The 24,070-nt window shown below is 39.5% G+C and overlaps 4 protein-coding genes and 3 pseudogenes across 4 annotated transcripts; 1 reads left to right on the plus strand and 6 right to left on the minus strand.

Moving 5' to 3' along the window:
* Positions 1-465: 465 nt before the first annotated feature.
* On the plus strand, positions 466-2,753 carry LOC136283106 (uncharacterized). Its single transcript, XM_066171376.1, has 2 exons — positions 466-612; positions 754-2,753. The coding sequence occupies exon 2, from the start codon at positions 766-768 to the stop codon at positions 2,461-2,463; it is 1,698 nt and encodes a 565-aa protein (XP_066027473.1). The 5' UTR covers positions 466-612; positions 754-765; the 3' UTR covers positions 2,464-2,753.
* A 148-nt stretch (positions 2,754-2,901) lies between these two features.
* Positions 2,902-5,507, minus strand: LOC131784260 (uncharacterized). The gene is made up of 3 exons (XM_066171377.1): positions 4,663-5,507; positions 4,280-4,467; positions 2,902-4,133 (listed from the first exon to the last, which is right to left on the minus strand). Exons 1-3 carry the CDS (start codon positions 5,250-5,252, stop codon positions 3,220-3,222), a joined length of 1,692 nt encoding a protein of 563 aa, XP_066027474.1. The 5' UTR covers positions 5,253-5,507; the 3' UTR covers positions 2,902-3,219.
* A 23-nt stretch (positions 5,508-5,530) lies between these two features.
* On the minus strand, positions 5,531-7,626 carry LOC136283009 (uncharacterized; annotated as a pseudogene).
* Positions 7,627-10,852: 3,226 nt separating this feature from the next.
* On the minus strand, positions 10,853-12,627 carry LOC131769120 (uncharacterized; annotated as a pseudogene).
* Positions 12,628-15,315: 2,688 nt separating this feature from the next.
* On the minus strand, positions 15,316-17,754 carry LOC131798363 (uncharacterized). The gene has a single exon (XM_066171176.1). It carries the CDS (start codon positions 17,752-17,754, stop codon positions 15,316-15,318), a length of 2,439 nt encoding a protein of 812 aa, XP_066027273.1.
* Positions 17,755-18,360: 606 nt separating this feature from the next.
* LOC136283010 (uncharacterized) lies at positions 18,361-18,978 on the minus strand. The gene has a single exon (XM_066171177.1). The coding sequence runs from the start codon at positions 18,976-18,978 to the stop codon at positions 18,361-18,363; it is 618 nt and encodes a 205-aa protein (XP_066027274.1).
* Positions 18,979-19,393: 415 nt separating this feature from the next.
* LOC136283011 (uncharacterized) lies at positions 19,394-21,916 on the minus strand (annotated as a pseudogene).
* Positions 21,917-24,070: the final 2,154 nt, after the last annotated feature.

The following is a 24,070-nucleotide window of genomic DNA, read 5'->3' on the forward strand; positions in this document are numbered from 1 at the left end:
ATAATGGTTAAGTGATATGAAATATAAAAAGATCCATACGAGTCCTATTCTACAAGGTTTCCAAAGTTCATTGTGGCTTCGTGGTTTTAAAAACAAGCATTGCGTGCCTTATTTTTATTTAGCTTACTTTAGATCCAGGAAATAGATGATATATTCAAAAAATTTTAGTGGAAATATCCGGAGAATTAAGTAATGATTTTCTTGTAGCACACCGCGAATATCGCACCCTTGAACTTTCACCCCCCCCCCCCTTATCTTTATAAGGCTTAGGTGCAAAAACAAGCTATTACCGGGATTTTTTACGGTTGGCCACTCTAAAATGCTCTATAACTTGTACATACATATTGGCGCAATAAAACGGGAGTGCATATCTGGTGACCTCATACCAGAAACGCACGTCGATACGTGCATCAAGAGTTCCGGAAGGTAATTCGCGCGCAATGCATTCTGGGATAGTCTCACAAAAAAAGTGGGCACCAAGCGTGACAATATGGCGTGTGTCTCTGTATTCAATGCGTTCTTTGAAGCGTGTCTTTATCTATAATACAGTCTTTTTGTTCTTGTAAGTGATATCAACTGGAAAATAATCTTCGTGGGTATTATATTCAAAAGGTAAGTTACAAATTTTAACTTTGTTTTAGCTGTTTTTAAGCTTTTAATGGTAGTAGATTCAATCCTGCGCGCGAGTGACATTCGCGAATACAAGAACTGTCAAAAGTCAAAGATTCTCATCGTATTTTTATTACTTTGCAGCCGTTTAATGACATGGTCTTTGGGCACAGAAATTGTGCAGTATTTGGGTGCCATAACAGTGGGAAAAAGCTTGAGAAATGGGCTTCACAGCAATGCGAAGTTCACGATTGTTTACACGGCACTCCGCCATGTGACTGTCCGCTGCCGTTCAAGCTATTTCCGTTCCCTACTGAACGCAAAAACAATGAGGGTAGAAAGCGCTGGATCCATCTTCTAAAGAGAAAAGGCCCGAAAGGAGAAGTCTGGCAACCTAATAATTCGTCGAGAGTCTGCAATGAGCACTTTGTTGATGGGAAACCCACGAAAGAAAACCCTGATCCTGTACTCAAAATGGGCTACGAGACAAAGTCTACTCGTAACCGTAAACCGCCTACTGATAGATCATCATTACTAGAAGAAATGAAACGTTTAAGAACTCAAGATAATACTCAAGATAACACACAAGATAATATTCAAGATGATACTCAAGATAATGCACATGATAGTCAAGATGCTCCTGTGATTCAAGAACCAAGTAGTTCCTCGTTTATAACAGAAGAAGAACATTGTACTACTGCCGGTCGACCCGACCATATCACTCACGATCATGCATATTCGTTTGGCTGGTACAACCTAGAAGATCCTGACTTCTGTATGAAAGAAAAATGCTTGCAGGAAAGACTCAAGCAGTTCAATGAGATCAAAGATCTCAAAGAAAAACTCCAAGAACTTGAAAGTGAACTCAAAGCATGTAAGATAAAACTCAAGGCCAGACAGCGTAAGGGACTAGAACATTCTGATTTGAAAACAAATTCATCTGTTCGTCTACTAACCGGCCTACCATCAAAACGAGTATTCAATAAGTTGTTTGAAGTAGTGAAGGGAAACATTAAAAAAGTAAACTACTGGAGTGGCCCAAAAAAATCTACTAAAAAAGGAAGAAACTTCAAAAAAACACCAAATAAGTTTGGCCCTAAAAGAGCTTTGTCAGAAAAAGATGAGTTTCTTTTGACCTTAATGAAACTTCGACTTGGATCAACAAATGCTGACTTAGCACAGAGGTTTGGAATTTCAACTACAAATGTAACAAATGTTGTTACTACCTGGGTGAAAATCCTAGCAAGTGAACTTAAATGTTTGGTTTACAATCCCTCCATCGATGTTGTGAAAGCAACTTTGCCCGCAAAGTTTAAAAAGCCAGGCTACTCTAATGTACGCCACATCATTGATTGCACAGAAATATTTATTGAAACCCCAAGCGACCCAAACCTTAGAGCAGCTACGTGGTCAGACTACAAGCATCACAACACTGCTAAGCTGTTGGTATCAATAACACCACATGGTTTTTTCAATTTCTTATCCAAAGCATGGGGAGGGAGAACTTCAGATGTGCATCTGACAAGAGAATCATCATTTTATGATATCATTGAACCTGGCGATGAAGTGATGGCAGACCGTGGATTCACAATTGCTGAAGACCTCTTAATCAGAAGCTCAAGACTACACATCCCCCCTGGTAAACGTGGACAAGAGCAGTTCACTAAAGCTGAAGTTGCTAAAACAAAAGAAATTGCAAATCTTAGAATCTTTGTTGAGCAAGCAATAAGACGGTTGAAGACGTTTAGACTGATAAAGCATGAACTACCAATATCACTGCTTGGCAGTATAGACAACATTGTACTTATTTGTGCAGCCTTATGTAACTTGTATAGACCCTTGGGTAAAAAATGATTAACAAGAAATGTACAAATAGCTAAAAAGATTGACAGCATTTAACCCATGAAAGAATATAAACTTCATAAATTTAGAGGATACCAATATGTATTAGTCTAAGTTCTTTCTTAGGTTAAATGTTATTCAAAATCTCTGCTCTACTTTACTAGCAACTAGTATAGAGTGCAATCACTTAATCTTTCATACAAATGGTACCAAATAATACTAAATAGTGTTGATAATGGTACATAACAAGAAAATTAAGTAATAGTATGATTTAGTACCATTTAATGCTTCAGCTATTAAGTATGTGCACTCTGAATAAGAACTGTTATATTATTTGCACCACAAGGACCTCACAAGAGAAAAATTATTCTGGTAGAGTGATTACAATCATTAGATATAATTTGTAAATATTTTTCTTCATTTCACAGCTCATGTGTCGCTGAACACAAATAAATAATATATTATTTATTATTACTATATATATAACTGCAAACAATATCAAACTGTAACATTTTCAATCATACTGAAGTGTGGTCAATGCATTACTTGTATAAAATTTCATGATTTGATTCATCCATTCCAGTTTCCACAACAGACAATTTTACTGTTCTATTCAGAGACTATTTGAGTTCAATTTAGAACTGTCAGACCAGTTTTTCCAGATATGAAATTGTAAAAATTCTAAATTGTATATAAAATGTACAAATGTATTTTTAGTGTTTACACCATGTAAATAAAGTTTTGTATCAAGTTATAATTAACGAGCATTCATTCACTTAAATACTTATTATAAAACCAAATTAGGTTTTGCTTTATCTTTTCCCAGTAATCATTATTGAACTTGATTAGCTCCAGATGATAACCCTTTTGGGTGTAGACCAGGAAGTGACACCATGTTCTCTTTGTCACAGCCATTTGTCCCTGTATCTGTGCAAAATATGCATGCTTCTCTTTCAAGACAATTTTGCCATTAATCTTTACCAGGTAGGAAAGATTGTCTTCTGATGGTAAATCATTAACAATAGAATAAGGGCACTTCACTTCTAGCACCCCTAATCCACAACAGGAACATTCAACAAGCAGATCAGGGGATGCTCCAATGAATTGGTCAGATTCATCAATAAATAGTCCACACTCTCTGAATTTTGCATCTTTGTGCTCCCTCTGAAACAGTTTCACATACTTATCCTTAGCAACTTTCTCCATGTTTCTTCCATATTTTAGAGCAGGTAAATGTTCCGACGGTCCATTACTTTTACCCTGGATTGTGTCCACTAGTTCCTGTGCATCACCCCCCTTAGTTTTAAGGGTTTCAACTTTTGTGTACACTCTATAGAAATTAGAGGCAGTTAATCGGCCTTTTCTGTAATCGTGCCATGCCTCATTCTCAGACTGACCAATGGTGCCTTGTTCAATCAGATGTATATCATCAGCACTTAAGTCTTTCTTTGATGACTTAGGCATTACACATTCAGGTACTTCAGTATTAATTTCTATTGTAACGGAAGTTGAACACGGTTCCTCAAACTCAGCCGTTGCTAATTTGATGAATGCCGATTCTGGCAACAAGTCCTTCAAATTATTATAAAACGACTTCCTCTTTCCTTTTGGAGTCAGGGGCTTCAACTCTTCATGTGAATTGAATAACTTTCGGCGACTATCGATGGCAGGTCTGGTCGTCTCTAGAAAAACACAAAATAAAAGTAAATTAATTGCTAGGTTACAAGCTAATAAGAACTTTCTTATTTATGTCCCCAGATAACACTTATGTCTATCCAGTATACATACTGTAAATACTTTGTTTAGAATTTTAAACATAATAACATACCTTTATTTAGCTTTGAAGCCTTCCACTCCATATCACAAATTCTAGAGGGCTTGATTACAGTCTTGTTTCCTATTGGAACATTCCACACACACTCTTTGGACGTACATGCAGGATTTGTCATACCATTACGGTTTGCTGCTTCAATTCTGAACAGCAGTGCCATCACATGAATACAAGAACCACTCATACTGAAACAAGAAATAACAAATAGTTAGGGTATATGATAGACATAATATTTTAAACATTCTAAAGTATAATATATATTGAGCTTAGACCAACAACATTAGTCATAAAATCGAGGTATATGATAAACATGATATTTTAGGCTTATATTTTGCATCAGTTACAAGTTAAAGTCTTATAAAACAGAAAGTCTAACATACCCAGCAGTACAGGTACAGTAGGCACTGATAATCTCTCCATTTTTTCTTGAACAAATCCATGATGTATGTGGTGTATCACCAACCTTCATCGAATGCGTACATTTTGCTTTCAAGAAGCAAAAATCCATATTTTCTAGTTCATGGTAGAAAACTTCTTTCAGAAAGCCCGAGTCAAATAAGCGGTATGCTTTCCCCTCTTTGTACTCATTCATGACCCGTTCGTGCAGTTTAATATCCTTTCCAGGATGATCAGCCATCAGATATTTCGTAATGTCACTTAGAAATATAGGAGGCCATGATGTTAGCCCATCTTTTTCATCAATCCATCCGTCCTTTAGCCCAAGAGGATCGGGAAGCTTGCTGCCCTCAGGAGTAAACAATAGCTTCGCTCTCTCAGACTCCGTGATGCACATTAGTTCTTTAGCCGATGCTTGTACTTGGATTCCCATCTCTGATGCTGCAAACACACGGGCTACAAGTTCAGCTTTAGCTCCAGAAGTTTTAAGATTTCGTTTACGGCAAAATAACTTGAGAGCGTCCACCTTCCATGTGTTGACTTCCTCGAGGGAAAGCTCACTTGTCTCGCTCATTTCCACGCCAAAAACGACGAGAAAACTATATGAAAACTATATACAAACTAGTGAAAACTATATACAAACTATTATTAAAACTATATACAAACTATGATCTAATTTAAACTGGAAAAAATTGTAAAATCGCGAGGTAAAAGTGTATAAATGTTGACGATGCTTTAGTTATCAAGATGGCCGCTGTCACGCTTGGTGCCCACTTTTTATATGAGACGATCCCAGAATGCATTGCGCGCGTTTCGATATCGGAGACTCTTGATGCAGGTATTACTATCTGATTAATTGTCTATGTACCTGGATTCCAAGAAGGACCCCCAGTCTTTGAAGTCAGGCTGCCTCATTTTGCGTACCACGAACAGTTTCACTGTATTCGCCTCTCTGATGACTTTACACCAGTCCTCTGGTAAGTACACCACTGCGCTTTTCTTTCTCTTCTCGATCTGGCTAAAGTCTGTGTCATTTTGAAGGAACGTGTGGCCCCTCACGAGGTACTTGTGGTTAAGTACCTCGTAAACGCCCGTGCAGTGTAGCTCGGCGTAGAGGGCAACTATCGTCTTGTTTCTGCTCTGACCCGAACAGCCATCAGAGTAGCTTACGAGCGACCTATAAAGACAGAATAAAATAATATGGTGTTATAGTGAGACCTGTATCTAACAATGACTGGGGACTAGGTGAATTTGTTCGCGAAATTGAGGGTTCACCTTGTCGGAAACCTCGATATAACGGGAAAACTACACTTATCATACTTGGCTCGCCGCTTAGAAATTTGGAATTCCCTAACAGCAGAATATTTCGTAAGTTATTAGTTGAGCATGTATTTGACGCAGATTACAGATCCACTTTATCACCGTATTTATTCCGTTACACACCGCGGCGTTTATTAAATTATTCTTCCTTCGAGTGCCTCCCTTTATTCGAGGGCACAGTTTATTTCAAATCCAATTTGTTTTTTGCAAAGAATAGCATGTTAACTGAATATTTGATTTAAAAAAAAAAAAAACCATTTTTTGTATATTGTTCTCATGTTTCGATTTTAAAATGTACTGATCTTAAAACATTGTTACAATGAAGAAACATAAATTTTGTAGGCTTGCACAAACTCGATTATATGTTGCTGCATTTGCTTTTTGATGATGCGGTGTTTATTCGAGGGCGGCATTTATTATGATAATCATTTCTGCTCTAAACTGCGGCGTTTATTTGAGGACGGTTTTTAATCGAATAAATATGGTAATCACTTTATTTATTGCACGGGCGATCACGGAACTGTTCTGGTGATAATTAAATTCGCCAAAACTCTAAACAGTATTTTTGACTGTTGCAGATTGAACCCTTATGGCGTTGCTCCGCTTTTTAACAAACATAGGTTTCTTTTCCTAGTAAAGTTTTATCAAATTCTTTCAAAGCGCTTTAGAGATATATACTAGAATGCTGTTGTGATCACTAGTGCGAAACGTCGCTTCAAACTTTTAAATTTGAAAATCAAACATGCAGGGTTCGAGGTTTACGCTAAGATGCAACCGACCGATGTTCCGAAATAAAAAAAACTAAAACTTACCTCGCTCCAGTGTTAAACTCAGTGAGGAAATTATACAGGCAGTTTGCCACCTCCACTGACCCACCTTTGGCTGTCGTCTCTTCCCACATAAAGATATAGCCCTGGTTGGACACGCAATCGTGGATACCAAAGTTGTAGGTCCACAGCTGCCTCTTATAAAACATATCGTTATGCTGTAAGTTTGGGGTCTCCAGATTTTGTTGAAAATCATAAGTTATCATGTCTACGGCATCTTTACTGCGGTGTTTTACTCCTGAAGAGCCAACTGGATGGGGCTTTCCAACCCAACTTTATGCATTGTAAATGCAGATTCGGCAAGTTTGTGATGTTCCTTGTGTTCTTTTTCAAGTTGATCTTTTTCCGCGCCCTCACATGATCGCACTTTAAGGGCCAGTTTATTGCAGGTGGCGCAAGTGTTGGTGTGAAGTAGTGCGAAGCCCAGGTTGAATTCTCCATTGAAGATGTCCCTGTATGTGTGTAGTAGGATGTGGGCTTTCAGTTTCGGTGGAATTGGTGTTGTGTTTTCCTGCTGACATCTAAGGAAATAAAATGATTCTCTATTCTCTTTTCAAATTTGCCATTGGCAGTCCTTGTGAACTTTTTGTATTTTACAATTTCCTCTTTTTTTTCCCCCGGTGTATTTCCTCGTTTTTCTGGCGTTTTTTACGTTGAAAGGGTATTATTTATTTTTCATTACCTAAGACCTTAAAACTCATTTAACTGTTGGTTTGTTTTGAGCTATTACAGTTACCTTATAATTTCGCGTTCCCTTTCGAGAACAGCTGGCTTGTTCATCTCTAAGTAATCGTAGTACATTCTCTGTACTGACCATCCTGGTTCCAGATACTCTCTGTCAGGGTTGTCTTTGCGGGAATAATGGGATGTTTGTCGAGGAAAGGAACTGATGTGGGCTCTGACCTATACAAAAGAACATACGTTAGAATCAATCCTGCCACATACATACAAACCCCAACCCCTTCCCTGTTTTCTTGACTTCACAAAATAAATAAAAAAAAATTAAAAAAAAAACATCCAAATCAAGAAAAAATTATCATATTATTGTAGCTTAAATATATTGCAAGGAGTTAAGGCTAGCCTTTCCTAAAATCTCTTCAGCAAATATATCCACATAGGATTACTTTTAGTAGTAAATTATGTGACGAAAGAAAAACTTTAGCCTACAGTCCTGCACTTTTCACAATCTTAACATTAAAGTTGAATTTTGTCAATTTTACAGGGCAAACTGACCTCCACTTGAAATAATACTAGAGTCTGCCCAAAACAAAAACAATTTGATGGTATTCATTTGGCATTTCAATCAATCAATCAATCAATCAAAGTTTATTGTCTAACGTGAGGCATGGTTGCCCAATTGCCCGAGCCAGAGGCTCATGTATAAAATGGTAGACTATAAACTAACTATAATTAAAGGTACATTATAAGAAGTACTTATAAGTCAAAATAAATTCCAGCATGTAACTAACTCAATTAACACAGACAAAAAGGAGAAGACTTGAGCTGAAGGCAAAAGCCCAAACACAAGCGACAATGTCAACTGAATCAGATAAAAAATAAAAAAATTTATAGGTAAAAATGTATAAGTTTAGAGTATGAATAATAATTGTGAATTTGTAGGTAATTAATATTGATAGTTAAAGGAGTCTAAACATTTGGTGAAAGATATTGCAGTAGATTAATATGAATAAAAATGTCAATGTGTGTGTATGTACAATGAAAGTCAAATACATGTATTACATTTACAGATAGGTCCTATAGTGTGCTGAAATCGAAAGTCTTAAGTTTGCAACAGAAATCGCTAAGCTTAGATGCTGTTTTAAGTTCTCTAGGTAAACTGTTCCAAAGGTGACCAACGTTATATGTAAAGGAATTATGATAGAATCTATTATTATACCCTGGTTGCACTAGATTTACACCTTTATTCCTTAAATTATATCTAGATTCCCGCAATTGAAAAAAGTTTTTAATATATTCTGGACCATTCCATTTCATACATTTAAAAAGTAATACCAAGGAACTAGAAAATCGCCTATGTTCTAGAGTTGTCATGTTGCTTTTAGCTAAAATTGTATTGTAGTCAACACTATTGCCGAGATTAAGCAAAGTTTTAAGTGCGTACTTATTGACTGATTCCAGTTTAGAGCTCAGTGTTTTATTTATTCCAAGCAATAGCGGACTACAGTATTCCAGGTGAGGAAGTATGTAAGCCTTATAGAGTGATAGGGAGACATCTACAGGCATAAGTTTTTTGAGTCTCCTAAGGGCACCAATCTTGGCATAGACTTCTTTTATAACACTCTGTGTGTGATCAGCAAATGTTAACTTGTTGTCAATTATGACCCCAAGGATTTTGAGTGAGTTAGATAACTCGACTCTAGAGTCACCAAAGATAAATTGAGGGGCGTAAGCAATATCTCCAATCATCATAGCTTGGGACTTTGTTGTTGACCATAAGATAATTACGAGAAAGCCAAGACAGGAGGATGTCAATATCATGGTTCAGGGAGATTTCCAAGAAAGTGATATCGATAAGTTGTTGTATCATCGGCATATAGACGTAAGGAAGCGATCTGGCCAGCAAAGTTTATGTCATTCATATATATATTAAAAAATAAGGGACCGAGAAGACTACCTTGAGGCACACCACATTGAACGGGAAGCCAATCAGAGAGTTTGCAATTATATTTAACTCTTTGCTGTCGCTCGGTCAAGTATGACTGTACGAATCTGAGGGCATCATCATTCAAACCATAAGCACGCAACTTGGCTAGGAGTAGGTTGTGACACAAAGAGTCAAATGCTTTGGAAAGGTCAATGGCAATAGTTCCGGTGACTTTCTTAGAATCCAGGGCTAGTCAACCATTTTTAGAAGAGCAGTGCAACATGAGTGCCCACTTAAGAATCCAGACATATTGAGAGAGAAGTGGGTCTTGAAAGTATCATAGAGCTGATCATACATAACTTTCTCAAGAATCTTGGGAATGGACGAAAAGATACTGATTGGTCTGTAGTTTTCCACAAGAGAGCTATCATCCTTTTTATAGACTGGAGTAACATTACTTAATTTCCATTCCTGTGGCCACGTTGAGTTAGTAAGGCTGTAATTAAGGAGCTTAGTCAGAGGCCCTTTGATCGTTGATGCAGATAGCTTAAGAATCATGGGAGTGATATTGTCAGGTCCACAAGACTTGTTTGTTTTAAGGCCAGTGAGCAATTTACCAATGTATTCCGTACTGACAGGTTGAAATGAAAAACCAAGATTGAAATTGCACGACGAGATTGAAGTCACACCTGGATGATGTTCGAAATCTTCAACAGACTTAGTCAAAACAGCTCGATCAAGAACAGGTGAAGAGAAGTATTCATTGAAAAAATTGGATGGATCACTTACAACTGCACCCCTATCCATTATGCATGTGCCATCGCTGTTATCTTGTCCAGAAGACGGTAGAAGAGGCTTTACCCGCTTCCAAAAATCTCCAGGAGGTGTTGTGTTAGCCCAAGAGTCCAAAAAGAACCATTTAATAGATATTCGCTTAAGTTTGGTAACTAAGTTCCTTTGTACTCTATAACTTTCCCAAGTTTCGTCAAGTTTTCAGCATTTAATAATTTAGTCATTCCCTTTCATCCAATGATCAAAAATTATACTATTTCATGGAATCAACAATTTATCAAAAATAATATCTTATATATTATTGGGAATCACAGCCAAACCCAAAGAAAGTTCTTGAGAAAAATAAGGGGAGGAGCAGGCCAGGCAGGGGTTTCATAGGGGGTCGAGGGCAAGGCAAATAGACCGGCTGCGAGGAGAATTTGACGGCCTGGTTTGACAATCTTGAGCAAAGTTTATCTTATAAAGAAGTTCAGGTCAAAAAGCTTTGTAGTCCTGTGAAAACCAGTTGCCCTCCTGTTGAAAATGTTAATGAAACCCCCAGTGGCATGAAAAGCCTTTAACACCAGACAAATCACTATTAAATATGTCCCAACCTTAACAATTTAATTAAAATCAATTATTAATATTACTCTACCATTCTCCTGCAACTATTTTGGGGAAAATATAGTTTAAATAAAATTGTGTTAAAAGTGGGATGTTTGCTGCCCAAGATTCATTCCTTTCTATTTTTAAAACAGCTAGGTAAATCCTTTGTGGTCCACAGAACAAAATAACAAAATTTTTGCTGAGAAAATACATTTCTCTCTGGACCTGGTGCCAGTAAACATGCTCCTTCTTCAATACATACTCTCTACTGTCAGATTTATCAAGGCAAAATGTTGCTGAAGATTTTACAGCCTCATCTATGGTTAGGTTTCTTTCAGAGTATGGGCACTTGGCCTCAAGAGCAGTTTCATGGTCAACAATCCCATCAGGGGAAGCACCAAGAATACTAGAGGAATGAAACCAGATTCCAGTTTCTTTAACTGTTTTCCCTGTCTTCAAGGTGAAGGCCTTGATAGCTTCCTCTTCATTGTTAACTCCCCATTGTACTGCTTTCACTCTTGAGAGGTCGTATTCTACAAGAAGGCGTTTTGGAAGTGATGGAGTAACTCGTTTGGCTTTCAGAACACTACCAAAGTTGCTGGCAGTAAGACGGCCCCTCCTTGCCAAATGCCAGGCAGGATTGTCACGCTGACCAACAGTGATCCTACTGATTTTCAATATATCTTCTTCAAGTATTCTGGATCGTCGAACTAAACACTCCAGTTGTTGTTGAAGCCCTCTGGTTTGGAGAAACTGTTCTGAAAATATTATATCCTCTATTGTTGGAATTGGTAGTTCGTTAAAAGCAGGTGGCTCTGGGCTGAGCAGCCAGCAAAGGCCTGTAAACCTTCTATATTGTTTAAGGTCTTCATACAGCTGTGCTCTGTCAACCTGTGCTGGCTTTCTTCCCAAGGCAGTGTACTTCTTAGGTGGAGGGAACATTTGTGCCACAGCTTGAGCTGAGAGCGATGTGTTTGACTTCCTTTTCCTCCACTGACACTCAACGTCGGTTCTGCTTAGATTATGGATGCCGTGTATAAAGAGTGCAGTTGCATGGCTACACTTAAATGCTCCTCTTGGGCATTCACACTCAGTCGACTTAATTTCGTGTTGCACATTTAAATAAATCTAGGAAAAGAAAACAACGAAAGAACATCACACCAAGGAATTGGATTCAGGTGGTCCCAAATGATAACAACAATGTGCTGCGCTAAAACCACGCTATGAAGTAAACAAATCACTCAAAGACAGATCACCATATCATAAATATGTGTATATATATATATATATATATATATATATATATTATGAGAGGAAAAAAGGATGCAACTAAAAATGGAGAAATGTAGTTGCGTCCTTTTTTCCTCTCATAATATTTATTCTGCTCTGCTTCAACGTATTGAGCACTGTTCCACACGAAAATCGACTTGCAGACTTCCTATATATATATATATATATATATATATGTAAACTAGAAAAAAGATTAAACCATAGATGAATAGATGAATTACTTCTCAAAAACTCTGCCTCAGAATTTAAATTGAATCTAATAATAATAGCACTATGATTTAAAAATGTCTATTCATTATCCAATAAAAGAGATTACCACAAAGTGATTTTTGAGGTATCTCTGTCTGACAAAAATATATGTAACATCCAGAAAACAGGACAGACAGAAACAATCAGATCAAATTAAGTACTCGTGACTCTAACAGAAATTTCTTAGCTCTAGTCTTTAATATATTCTTAGAGTTTCACGCTTGGAAATTTTGACCTCAAATTGGGCCAAACTCTTTCGGCCGCGCAGGGTCTGGGCCCATGTACACAAACAAATCAAAATGGCGTCCCAAAGTGAGCCTGACCAAGAAGAACTTTTTAATGGGATCAAAGGAGCATTAAAGCGGCAGAAATCGAAATTCGAACGCCAGATTTCAAATGTTCACAAGTTGAAAGATCTAGATGAGACATTTAACGCACTAGAGAAACTGGCGGAAGCTGTTGTGAAAGGAAAATATGGTCCCCTTCGCTATCGACACGAGCATGAAATCAGTCATGTATATCCAATGTTGGAACGAACAATGATAATAGCTAAGAATGGAATTAATACACGCCTTACTCCACGGATGAGTAAAATCCATCCTTGGGTGATCTGTTTCGATGTTCCGATGCTGCAGGAAGTGTTCAGTCTATTAAACAAAGGGATCGTAAATCGCACAAGTTATGGTGTAGATGTTTCGGAGAAACCCGGTTCAGTGACAATAACATTCACAAATATGAGAAGACTGTGTGCTTTGTTCAATAAATTTGAGGACTGCGAAGCATTTACAAAGGAGCTAGGAGCTGGAAAAAGGGTGGTAAAACTTAATGTTGACGACAGGAAGAATGGAATTATGAGATACAAGTTTAAAGAGGAAATTTTACAATTTAATTTCCATTACGGGTACTGGAATGCATTTGGCATCATTCAGCATTGAAACAGGAGCAGTTTGTTTTTCCAGTATTGATTGGATGCAGTGGTACATTCTTAAATTGTAATCGAGTCGAGACAACAACATATATGTAATAGATGTTATATTTATGATTTTATACACTTCTAACACAATTGTGGGTACATTAATTGTCTTATATGTTATTGTTGCAATGCCCTCAGTGGAATTAAAATATAGAAAAGGGGAACAGTCTCTGGCAGACCCCTAACAATAAAAATTATTCTCTTAAGGAAACTATTAAGCAGATTTACTAACAACACTGTACATTTAGAATATTCGTTACATTTAGAATATTTTTGACATTTATTATAGTTATAATTACATTTATATTCTTAATTAATTTAAATTTAAATCTGTATTTGTAATTGTATTGTGTTTAGCTGAAAAACCCTTTCTAGGGAGCATCAATAAAAGTATGTATGTATGTATGTATGTATGTGTGTGTGTGTGTGTGTGTCTGTATGTATGTATGTATGTATGTATGTCTGTATGTCTGTATGTCTGTATGTCTGTATGTATGTATGTATGTATGTATGTATGTATGTATGTATGTATGTATGTATGTATGTATGTATGTATGTATGTATGTATGTATGTATGTATGTATGTATGTATGTATGTATGTATGAATGTATGAATGAATGTATGAATGTATGAATGTATGAATGTATGAATGTATGAATGTATGAATGAATGAATGAATGAATGAATGAATGAATGAATGAATGAATGAATGAATGAATGAATGAATGAATGAATGAATGAATGAATGAATGAATGAATGAATGAATGAATGAATGAATGAATGAATGAATGAATGAATGAATGAATGAATGAATGAATGAATGAATGAATGAATGAATGAATGAATGAATGAATGAATGAATGAATGAATGAATGAATGAATGAATGAATGAATGAATGAATGAATGAATGAATGAATGAATGAATGAATGAATGAATGAATGAATGAATGAATGAATGAATGAATGAATGAATGAATGAATGAATGAATGAATGAATGAATGAATGAATGAATGAATGAATGAATGAATGAATGAATGAATGAATGAATGAATGAATGAATGAATGAATGAATGAATGAATGAATGAATGAATGTACGAATGTATGTACGAATGTATGTACGAATGTATGTACGAATGTATGTACGAATGTATGTATGAATGTACGAATGTATGAATGTACGAATGTACGAATGTATGAATGTATGTATGAATGTATGAATGAATGTATGAATGAATGTATGAATGAATGTATGAATGAATGTATGAATGAATGTATGAATGAATGTATGAATGAATGTATGAATGAATGTATGAATGAATGTATGTATGAATGTATGAATGAATGTATGAATGAATGAATGTATGAATGAATGTATGAATGAATGTATGAATGAATGTATGAATGAATGTATGAATGAATGAATGTATGAATGAATGTATGAATGAATGTATGAATGAATGTATGAATGAATGTATGAATGAATGTATGAATGAATGTATGAATGAATGTATGAATGAATGTATGAATGAATGTATGAATGAATGTATGTATGAATGAATGAATGAATGAATGAATGTATGAAAATAAAATTTCTTTCCCGGTTATTAAAATAGGTTCACGCTCTCAGAATTTGTTATTATTATGAAAATAATTGAGGTAGCCGGAGAGTGTCTGACACATGATCCCAATTCTGTTATTTCTTTGGTACAATGTTTTGACTCCGATTTATAGTTAGTCGGAGACACGGTGGCCTAGTGGTTAGCGCGCTGGACTCCGGATCCAGAGGTCCGGGTTCGAGCCCTGGCCAGGTCATTGTGTTGTGTTCTTGGGAAAGACACTTTACTCCATAGTGCTTCTCTCCACCCAGGAGTATAAATGGGTACCAGCAAACTGTCAGGGAAACCTGACAATAGTTGCTTCATGCTACGGAAACTGGGATAAGCTCTGGCAGTCATGGGCCACTAGGCTTGTAAGACTAAGCCACGACCAAGTTAAGACAAGTACTTCAAACACTCTCTAGTAGGCTTTCCCTCCGCAACAGACTTCTTGATCTCATCCATGAATTTATGACCACAAAAGAAACATTTGTCGTCGTGTTCACCTTTGGAAAACCCACAGGAGCAAAAGTGTTGTGCATCTGTGGTAATGCGATTGGGGATGAGGCTGTCTCTTGATTGATGATATGTCAAGAGAGATGGCTGGCGGAGAGGGAGCCAAAGTTTACTGATGTAATCATGCCTGAATACCTGATTCCAGCGGTCTTTATAAAGGCTGTTTCTTGCATAGCTGGCAATTTGAACATGCTTGGCTTCCCTCCCTTGCATGGTGTTCACTCCTAATCCAGTTTCATATTTCTCAAATACCCACTGGGTGTGAACTGGGACCAAATGTCCAATGCTCCAAACTGTCCCTGATACAGTGCCTGTGAAGAGTGTGACTGCTGTGAAGTAATCCCGAGCTAAAACCTTGAGTTCATCAATGGCTGGCTGAGTAATGTGGTACATTGAAAAAATGGAGGCACAATCTCTGAGCTTCATTGCAATGAAAACAATGAACAAAAGTTTCATAAGCAATTTGGGATCATCTGAATCCCCCCTGATGGCATTCACAAGGTACATAAACCCATGCAAAATAAGTCTTGAGTCCTTTCCAGTCAGTCTGTAAGAAAAGTCTTTGTCCTTAGACCTATCTTCCAGCATCCACTTTCCTAGCTGCTTTTTCAAACGTCCAGCTTTTACATCACACTCTAGTGCCTTCATGTACCTTGACATTGCACATGCTGGGGATAGGTCTGATAGGCTGGAGATCTTCTGTGGGAGGTTACTTGAAGAAATTGCTAGGTTTAATAGCATTGTGTGTAAATACTGTACCCCATTGTTTTTAAGGTGAAGGGGCTCTACAACCTCTTTATCACACAACTTTCCAATCAGTGGCTGAAATTCCTGCCTTGATTTATTACTGGCAATAAATTTGGTGATTTTTGTTCTTTTTGTTGAGGCTGCAAGGCTGGAGGGAAGCTTTGCCTTAAAACTTTCTACCTGTTTGGCAATGTTTAATCTATCTTTGTATGGCCATGGTTTCCACTTGCAATCATTCATTAGCCCAAATTTTCCATTCAGTGTAACACAGTCCTCTTTTGATACATTTGCAAAGCTGGAAAAATAAGTGGCAGCATTGTTAAGTTCCCCATTAAGGAAAGCCAGAAATTTCATGTCTGAGGGAACCAGTTCAAAAGTGAAGGTTACTTGCTTCTCTGACACTGTATATGTTTTCTTCTCAATTGCTTCAATCTTGGAGGTTAATTGCAGAGTAAATTGCTCTACACATGGGTGGTCTTCTTTGCAGTTGGCACCAAATAAAAGAAAATTGTCATTTGGGCTAGCCACTCTTGGCCCAACATTTAAGAAACTCACCAACCAGGACATTGACTCATCCCACTTCCCAAAGGGTGCTCCATCCCCCCCAATTGCCACTTTAAAGGATCCTTCTTTGTGACCAAACCAATTAAGTTTGTCATTGTCCTTTCTAAATTCATTTGTTTCAAAGTAAAATTGACTAAGCATAATTAGCATTGTCTCTAAGTCTCTGTAGACCCCATCAACTCGTTGATCCCTGGGTAAGGTAGTGCACAGTGTTTCTCTCACTGACAAGGTCTCTCCAACATTGATTTCTTCAATTTTGTGCATGAGAGCACTGTAAGCAAGTGGCCTTGGAATGGGAACTCCAAAGCCAAATTTGATTCTCTCCCTTGAAAGATAACCTTTCATGGTTCTTTTCCCAGTATGTCTCATAACCATTGCTGATCTCCCCTGCTGGTATTTTACTTTTCCAATGATCCCCCCTGCATACAGTAGAGATAAGGAACGGATGAAATTTTCATTGCTTTCCTCGTACTCCTTCGCTTGAGCATTTATTTTCATCGCAGCTGCCCTTTTAAGCTTTTTAGAAGAATCGAAATATTTAGAAATATCAGCCATTTTGCCATATTTGAGAACAGTGGAAAACATTCCATCAAGAGCAGGAGTTCTATCTTCCACGGAACCTCCGTTCACCTCTGAAGCAGCAATCAGGGTCTCTAATTGCCTTCTGTGGGCACTTCGTCTCGGTAAATTTAATTTACCCTCTCCAGTGAGTTCAGTTGGGCTTTTTTTCCTACTTGTAGAAGTGTTTTGCAAGATTTCAAATGCTGTCGCACGGCTTTGAGTTGGCGGGGTCACCTCAAGCTCAAGCTGATCCACACATTCTCGTATTTTCTCGCCATTTTTTTGTAGGCGCTCTAACTTTTTTCTCAGAGCAGAGAGCTCTTTACTCTTTGACAGATACTCTTTTCGAAGGGTAGCCCTTTCTCTAGCTAGTTCAGCTACAGGGAATCGTTTCTTCTGCGAAAATGCAAGCGATCTCCGAGGGGTTCTTCTCTTCTTACTTCCCATTGCCCGATCGCCACGGTCATGGGCCACAGGCTATTTCCTTTCAATTAAAATTGAGTATTTTTGTTACAAATTTTTACACATATAAAAGCAAAATTATGACCGCTCAACTCGAAATTATAAACGATCAATATCTCTTCTGTGGTTCTACCGTTTCCTTTTTGAGCAAAACGAGTGCTTTAACATTATTTACCTCCGTTTTTGAAGTCGACTGAAGACTTATATTTGTAACTGCGATCGTTCTTTGGAGCCCTGTGTTCACTACGAATGCAAAAATCAAGAAATATGGACAAAGTCGATGAATCAGATATCAAACTAAAGCTTGAAAGGAATAGATTTTATTTTTTAGCGCCAAACGTTTGTTTTCATTACAAGTCTCCCGCAAACAGGCAAAATAGATGACTCCCCGGGTCCCTCTGAGTCGCCATGAAAATGGCGACTCAGAGGAAACTTCCAAACGGAAGCACATGTAAACAGAGGAAACGGCTAGCTTAATTAATAATTAAATATAAATCAGAAATAAAACAAAACAAAGTAATGAATGTCAAAGTTCGCTGAAATCACTTTATATTCTCCGTCCATCCGCACAGTTCTGTCCTGCGTTTAGTTTTAAAGTTCTTCACTCTCTATAGCGTCACGAATATGCAAGTTTGCGGCAACCGCAGCATCTCTCCGTGGACGAAAAACTGGTGCTTTAGCATTCAGGGGGGTAAGGACTTCAGCTCTCTCTGGCGCTCTATCGCATGCTAGTTCCATGGGATAAAGGTGTTGAATCGGCCTCTCCAGAAACGTTTTCCCTGCGCGCAGCTTCACTCCACGTACAATTCCATCACGGCCGTTAAATAGTTTAACGACCACTCCTATAGGCCACTTTCCTCGGCTCTTTTCTTCTGAACGAATGAGAACGATGTCACCAGGCTTTAAGGGCCTCGCCTTGCCTTTTCCATTGCAGTTGTGATGCTCTCTGAGCGCCGCCAAGTACTCTCGAGACCAGCATCTCCACACAGCGTCCTTACAAGACCTCAAATACTTGGCACGCCTTCGTAGGTCAGTTGTCTCCTCTCGCCATGGTTCTTGTTCAGGGAGGCGAATACATCTTTGGAATAGGAAAGAAGATGGGGTGAGTAGAGGGAGCTGGACGTCATCTTCTACATAGGACAGGGGGCGGCGATTTAGTTGAGTTTCAACATCCAGCACGACTTCGCACAGCTCTGACCAGGATAGCATTCCTCCACCAATTACTTTATAGAATGCACGTTTGAAGAGGCCCACTAGTCGCTCAAACTGGCCACCCTACCAGGGTGCTCAACTTAGGTTAAACCTCCAGATAATCTTCTCCGATGCAAGGTAGCCTTGAACTTGCTCATCTTTCTGGATTCCTTTCAGTAGGTTTGCCACTCCTACGAACGTTTTTCCATTGTCTGAAAAGATCTTTAAAGGTCGTCCACGTCTAGCGATGAAACGCTTCAAGCTTGAAAGAAAGGTAGTAGTTTCCAGATTAGGCAGGACCTCCAAGTACAAGGCTCTCGTTAAACTGCATGTGTAGAGTACCAGATAGCCTTTTCCTTCTACACGAGAGGACTTGCGGTACTTAATCGGCCCAGCAAAATCTACGCCAACAATTTCAAAGGGAGTTGAGCCCTCAGTTCTCTCCAGAGAACCCATAACACTCCCTGATGACTTTCTTCGTGAGGTGCCTCAGGCGGGGAATCCAGAACTCTTCTCTCACTTTAGCCATAGTAAGCCCCACTCCCCCGTGAAGAGTGGCTTTGTGGACGTGTTCGACATATTTGTTTGCGAACGTTGTGGCGTCTGGGATGTATATCGGATAGACCCCTTGCAGTCTCCCATGGCACTCAAGCAATCCATCTTTGTTCTTCTGTAAGTTTAGGCACAGGCGATCTTCCTCCATGCTTTCACTTCCCCGGCTCTGTACGCGTAGCAACCAAAAGTGTTTCTGCTTCTCAATTTCGTCTGTTGTCAGGGGTCACTTTGTTCTTGTCGCTCTTTTCGCTCTAGCGTTGTTTGCGAACCGCATAATCCAAGCGCACACTCGCAAAGTCTTCCAGTAGTTGTGCTTGGCCAGAAGATGGTCTAGATCGTCATCAGCTTTAACGGCCATGGCAAAGAGCTCCTTTGTAGCTTTCATTTCTGCGTTAGATTCAGCGGTGGGCGCGGTCACAAGGTTGGCTGGCCATTTCGCAGGATCACTTAGCCACTCTGGTCCCTTGCACCACAGTTGGTTCTCCTCAGTCACCAGTCCACCTCGGCTAGCAAGATCTGCAGGATTATCCTGAGTAGGTACGTGCCTCCAGACAACATCAGAGTGTTCTCTAATTTTTCGTACCCGGTTGGCCACAAACTGCTTATAGTCTCCTCCTCCTAGTATCCAATGTAAGGCAATGCTGCTGTCAAGCCAACAATGCAGCGAAGTCACAGGGAATCCTTGAAGTGCATCTTGTACGTTGGTCAGAGGATTTACAGCCATGTGACCGGAGACCAGTTCGCGGCGAGGTATTGTCAGCCCTTGTTTGGCCAGTCTTGCCTTTGCTGTAACCAGGCCTTGGTTGATTGCGCTTGACTGTTTGACCACAGCATACACAGAAGCGGCCACGCCCTTTCCGCTCGCGTCTCCAAAAGCGTGAAGTTTAATGTCCTCGATAGATTCTTGGACGCTGGTAAGTGCTCGTGGACAAGTTACATGTTGCGGCAAGGAACGTTCCCACTTCTGCCACTGCTGTTCTAGGGGGGTGGATAACGGAGCGTCCCATGCACGTTTCTCTTCACAGGCATCGCGGTACAGAAGCTTTCCTTGCAGGGTGATTGGAGCGATAAGACCAAGGGGGTCATAGATCCTCGCCACTTTTCCCAGAATCCCTCTCTTTGTCGGTTGGGCAACTTCCTCTGGAATTGTAACTCCAACTTCGTCCGTCAGTTTGTTCCACTTTAAACCAAGCAGCCCACATTCTCTCGGCTTGATTCCGAGTTGTTGCTTGGCGTAGCTTAAGTCATCCCCAGTTTCAGTTTCTTCAGTGAGCTCTAGTTCAGTCACGTTTGAATGCCACTTGTGTAAGTGAAAGGTGGCCTGGTGGAACATCTCAGTTGCTGTAGCTTTCTTTTGTTTCGCTTCTTGGATAGTACCTCCACCAGAAATGAGATCGTCAACGTACAGTTCTCGCTCGATTTCTGCTACGCGATCAGGGTGTGTAGGTCTGCAAGTGTTCAGATGGTGCTGAATTACGCCGCCAAGCAGAAATGGCGAGGGTCCCAAACCAAACAGAGCTCTGGTGAATCGGTACGTGTGAACACGAAAAGGATCCTTGCTTTCCAACCAATGAAACCGCAGTGCATCTCGGTCCTGCTCTCGGATACGCACTTGAAGAAATGCTTTGCGAATATCACCAGCGATAGCCACTGAATGAAACCGTCCCCTTAGGAGTACCTTCCATAGTTGATTCTGCAGGGGTGGTCCAACTTCCAGACAGTCGTTTAGGGAAGGGGCTGAGTCGTACGCTCTTGCTGAGGCATCGTAGACAATACGCATCTTGGTAGTTTCTGCACTCTCTCTCACTACTGCTTTGTGCGGGATGTAGAATTCTCTTTGAGTTGCTGGCATCTCTGCTTCTTCAATAATTCCTTCATTAAGCTGTTCTTGTATGATAGCGTCATAGTCGTCTAGCCTTCCTGTCTTCTTAAGTCGTTGGACTAGGCTCCCCAGTCGCTTTAAGCTTCCAGACTTGTTAGAGGGCAACGGAGGATGGTCCCCTTTCCAGGGAAGGCCAGTTTCATACCAACCCTCAGGGCTGCGGCTGAGTTGTTCAAGGAATTCTTCATAAACAACGCTCTGATCGCCATTAGGTTTGTCTTCGAGTCCTAGGACGTCCATCCGGTAAAGCTCTTCATAGTCATTCGAGGCCGTCTGCGCTAGAAACATCTTGTCCAGGTCTGTCTCCGTTCCTGGTGACATGATGGTCCATCCAAAAAGAGTGTACTCAGCCACAGGCTCGCCGATAGCTCCAGTGCGTTGGGATTCTCGAGTTTTTATCTTCGCGTAGTCACTCGCGCCCAGAATAACATGGACCGGAAGTAAGCTCTTAGTGTCGGTGTCTTCAATTGAAACGCCTTCCAGATGGCGGTATTTGCTGATCATTTCCTTATAGTTAGGATTTTCCACGGACAAAAGTTCAGCGCGGTCTACTCTAGTTACTCGTAATGAAATTGCATTGTTTCCTTTAGTGTCACTCACTTGCGTATTGTAAGTTTCTGTCCGCTTAGTCACTATGCCCACGATAGTTTGTATACGGCGTGTTAGAGTGCGAGCTGGTACGAGGTTTAGACGATCCAAGATGTATCCTGAAGCATAAGACGCAGTCGCACCAGTGTCCAGTAGGGCTCTACAGGTCACGCCATTCAACTTGACAAGTATGATTGGATAACAGACTTTCTCTCCTTCTTGAGTTGCAGTTAGAGCCACTCTGCCGTTGTTCGCTCTTTGGCGTCCAGTTGCCGATGGTCGGTCGCAAATAGATGAGTGGTGCCTTTGTTTGCAGTGTACGCAAGATGCGCGGCTTCGGCATTGTGAAGCGCTGTGTTGAGGCCCAGTGCAGTTGAAGCACAAGCGTTTGTTTTGTAGAATGCGACGGCGCTCCGCTGGAGAGGTCACGTTCTCACACTCCCAAGATCTGTGTGTCATGCGATCGCAGTAGACACACGCGTGTCGTGGGTTGGGTTCGCCCTGTCGCGCGTAGAAACTTCTGTCACTTGGCAAACGTGGGGGACGCGGCGGACGCGGCGGGTGATAAATCGGCGGAGTCGGAGACGTTTCGTTTGCCTTTTCTACCACCCGAGTTTCCATCGGATGAATGGCTTTCCATTCTTCTAAAGCCTGCATAAGGTCCCCGAAACCCCAATCTTGCCATCTTGGTTTTCCGCTCACGAGGTCTGCCTTTATGTCTGGCAATTTGTCTAGGATGCCACGCACCATAAATAAACACCCAGAAAGTTTACCTAGAGTCTCTAATGATTGAACATTGTAGTTCAAAGTCTGACAAAATTTATGAATTTCATTAGGGATGCATCCAGTTACCACAGGTAAACCTTTGATGTTATCAATATACGCTCTCACAATCTCACAGGGAAGCATTGTTCAAATCATTAACATACAGGATAAAAAATAAGGGACCAAGAATAGAACCTTGAGGCACCCCACATTGCATATGTAGAGGTTGAAGTTATGGGCTTATTGTACTATTTTGCAAAACAATATGCAGATGACCATCCTGTGGTCTGTAAAATATCATGTAAGCCAGCAGATGCCTTACTGGCTGCAGAAACTGAAGCTGCTCCAGTGCTAGGTTAAAGGTTAATTTTTATTCATTTATTTATTTATTTTTTCAAAAGGAAGTAAAACAAATTTTTACAGCCCTGGTAAGCCGGATTCTAGACTCAGCCAACCTTCTTTACTTGACTGAATGAACACAGCTTTTCAGGGAATGACTTTCTCTAAAAAATTAGGACAATAACAATTCCTTTGACCACTAATTTCTCCTTACAAAATCGCCCCTAGATCGCATATTCAGGTAACAAAAATAGATTAATTGATCACCAACTTAAATGTAAAAAGGGTGTTCTTTCTGAACCAATCCAGACATTTATTTCATAGCCTAATGTGTTGTGTCGATTAGACTTTCGTGTGTATTAAGTTGGAAATAGTAAGATATTGACACATGTTATATATTAGTATCTACTACATGGAATAAAAATGTGGAAAAACAAAGTTGTGTTCATTCACACATAACCAGTATTGTAAACTAAGGAAAAACTTTAGTTATAATCGAATATCATTTAATTGCTTACACTTGAGAATTTGTGGATTTGTAGTTAGGTGAGGTATATATAGAATGAATTTACTTGTTTTAGATCTTACACTTAATGTAGCAGCCGCCTTTCTGTGTGAAAGGGGATGCGAGAATGCAGAAATATGACTCATCAGTCTGACAAACCAAACAGCATTTATTTAATCGAACATCCATGGTTTGCGAAGAATTACAGCCTGTATAGCAAGGTAACGAATCCTTCAAGTTCACAATCTTGGTTCAGGAGGAAATTCTTGACGTATTTGGTGTTCATTTCTTTTAAGGCATTGCTGGGCTCATTTTTTCCCCCGACAAAGTTTGTTCCTTGATCACACCTCAGTTCATGAACTTTGCCTCTTTGATTGATGAATCGCCTGAGTGCATTAATAAAGGCATCCCTCTCCATGGAGTTTAACGTCTCCAAGTGTATAGCTCGGGAACAAAGACAAATGAAAATTTGTCCC

The sequence above is a fragment of the Pocillopora verrucosa genome, chromosome 8 (genome assembly GCF_036669915.1).
Source record: "Pocillopora verrucosa isolate sample1 chromosome 8, ASM3666991v2, whole genome shotgun sequence".
Taxonomy (NCBI): domain Eukaryota; kingdom Metazoa; phylum Cnidaria; class Anthozoa; order Scleractinia; family Pocilloporidae; genus Pocillopora; species Pocillopora verrucosa.

Coding starts and splice junctions, on each gene's coding strand:
- LOC131784260 (XM_066171377.1), bottom strand. CDS start 5,252: ATGAGCGAGACAAGTGAGCTTTCCCTCGAGGAAGTCAACACATGGAAG. Junction 4,468..4,662: donor TACTGTACCTGTACTGCTGG/GTATGTTAGACT, acceptor TTCTTGTTTCAG/TATGAGTGGTTCTTGTATTC. Junction 4,134..4,279: donor GGCTTCAAAGCTAAATAAAG/GTATGTTATTAT, acceptor GTGTTTTTCTAG/AGACGACCAGACCTGCCATC.
- LOC131798363 (XM_066171176.1), bottom strand. CDS start 17,754: ATGGGAAGTAAGAAGAGAAGAACCCCTCGGAGATCGCTTGCATTTTCG.
- LOC136283106 (XM_066171376.1), top strand. CDS start 766: ATGGTCTTTGGGCACAGAAATTGTGCAGTATTTGGGTGCCATAACAGT.
- LOC136283010 (XM_066171177.1), bottom strand. CDS start 18,978: ATGCTATCCTGGTCAGAGCTGTGCGAAGTCGTGCTGGATGTTGAAACT.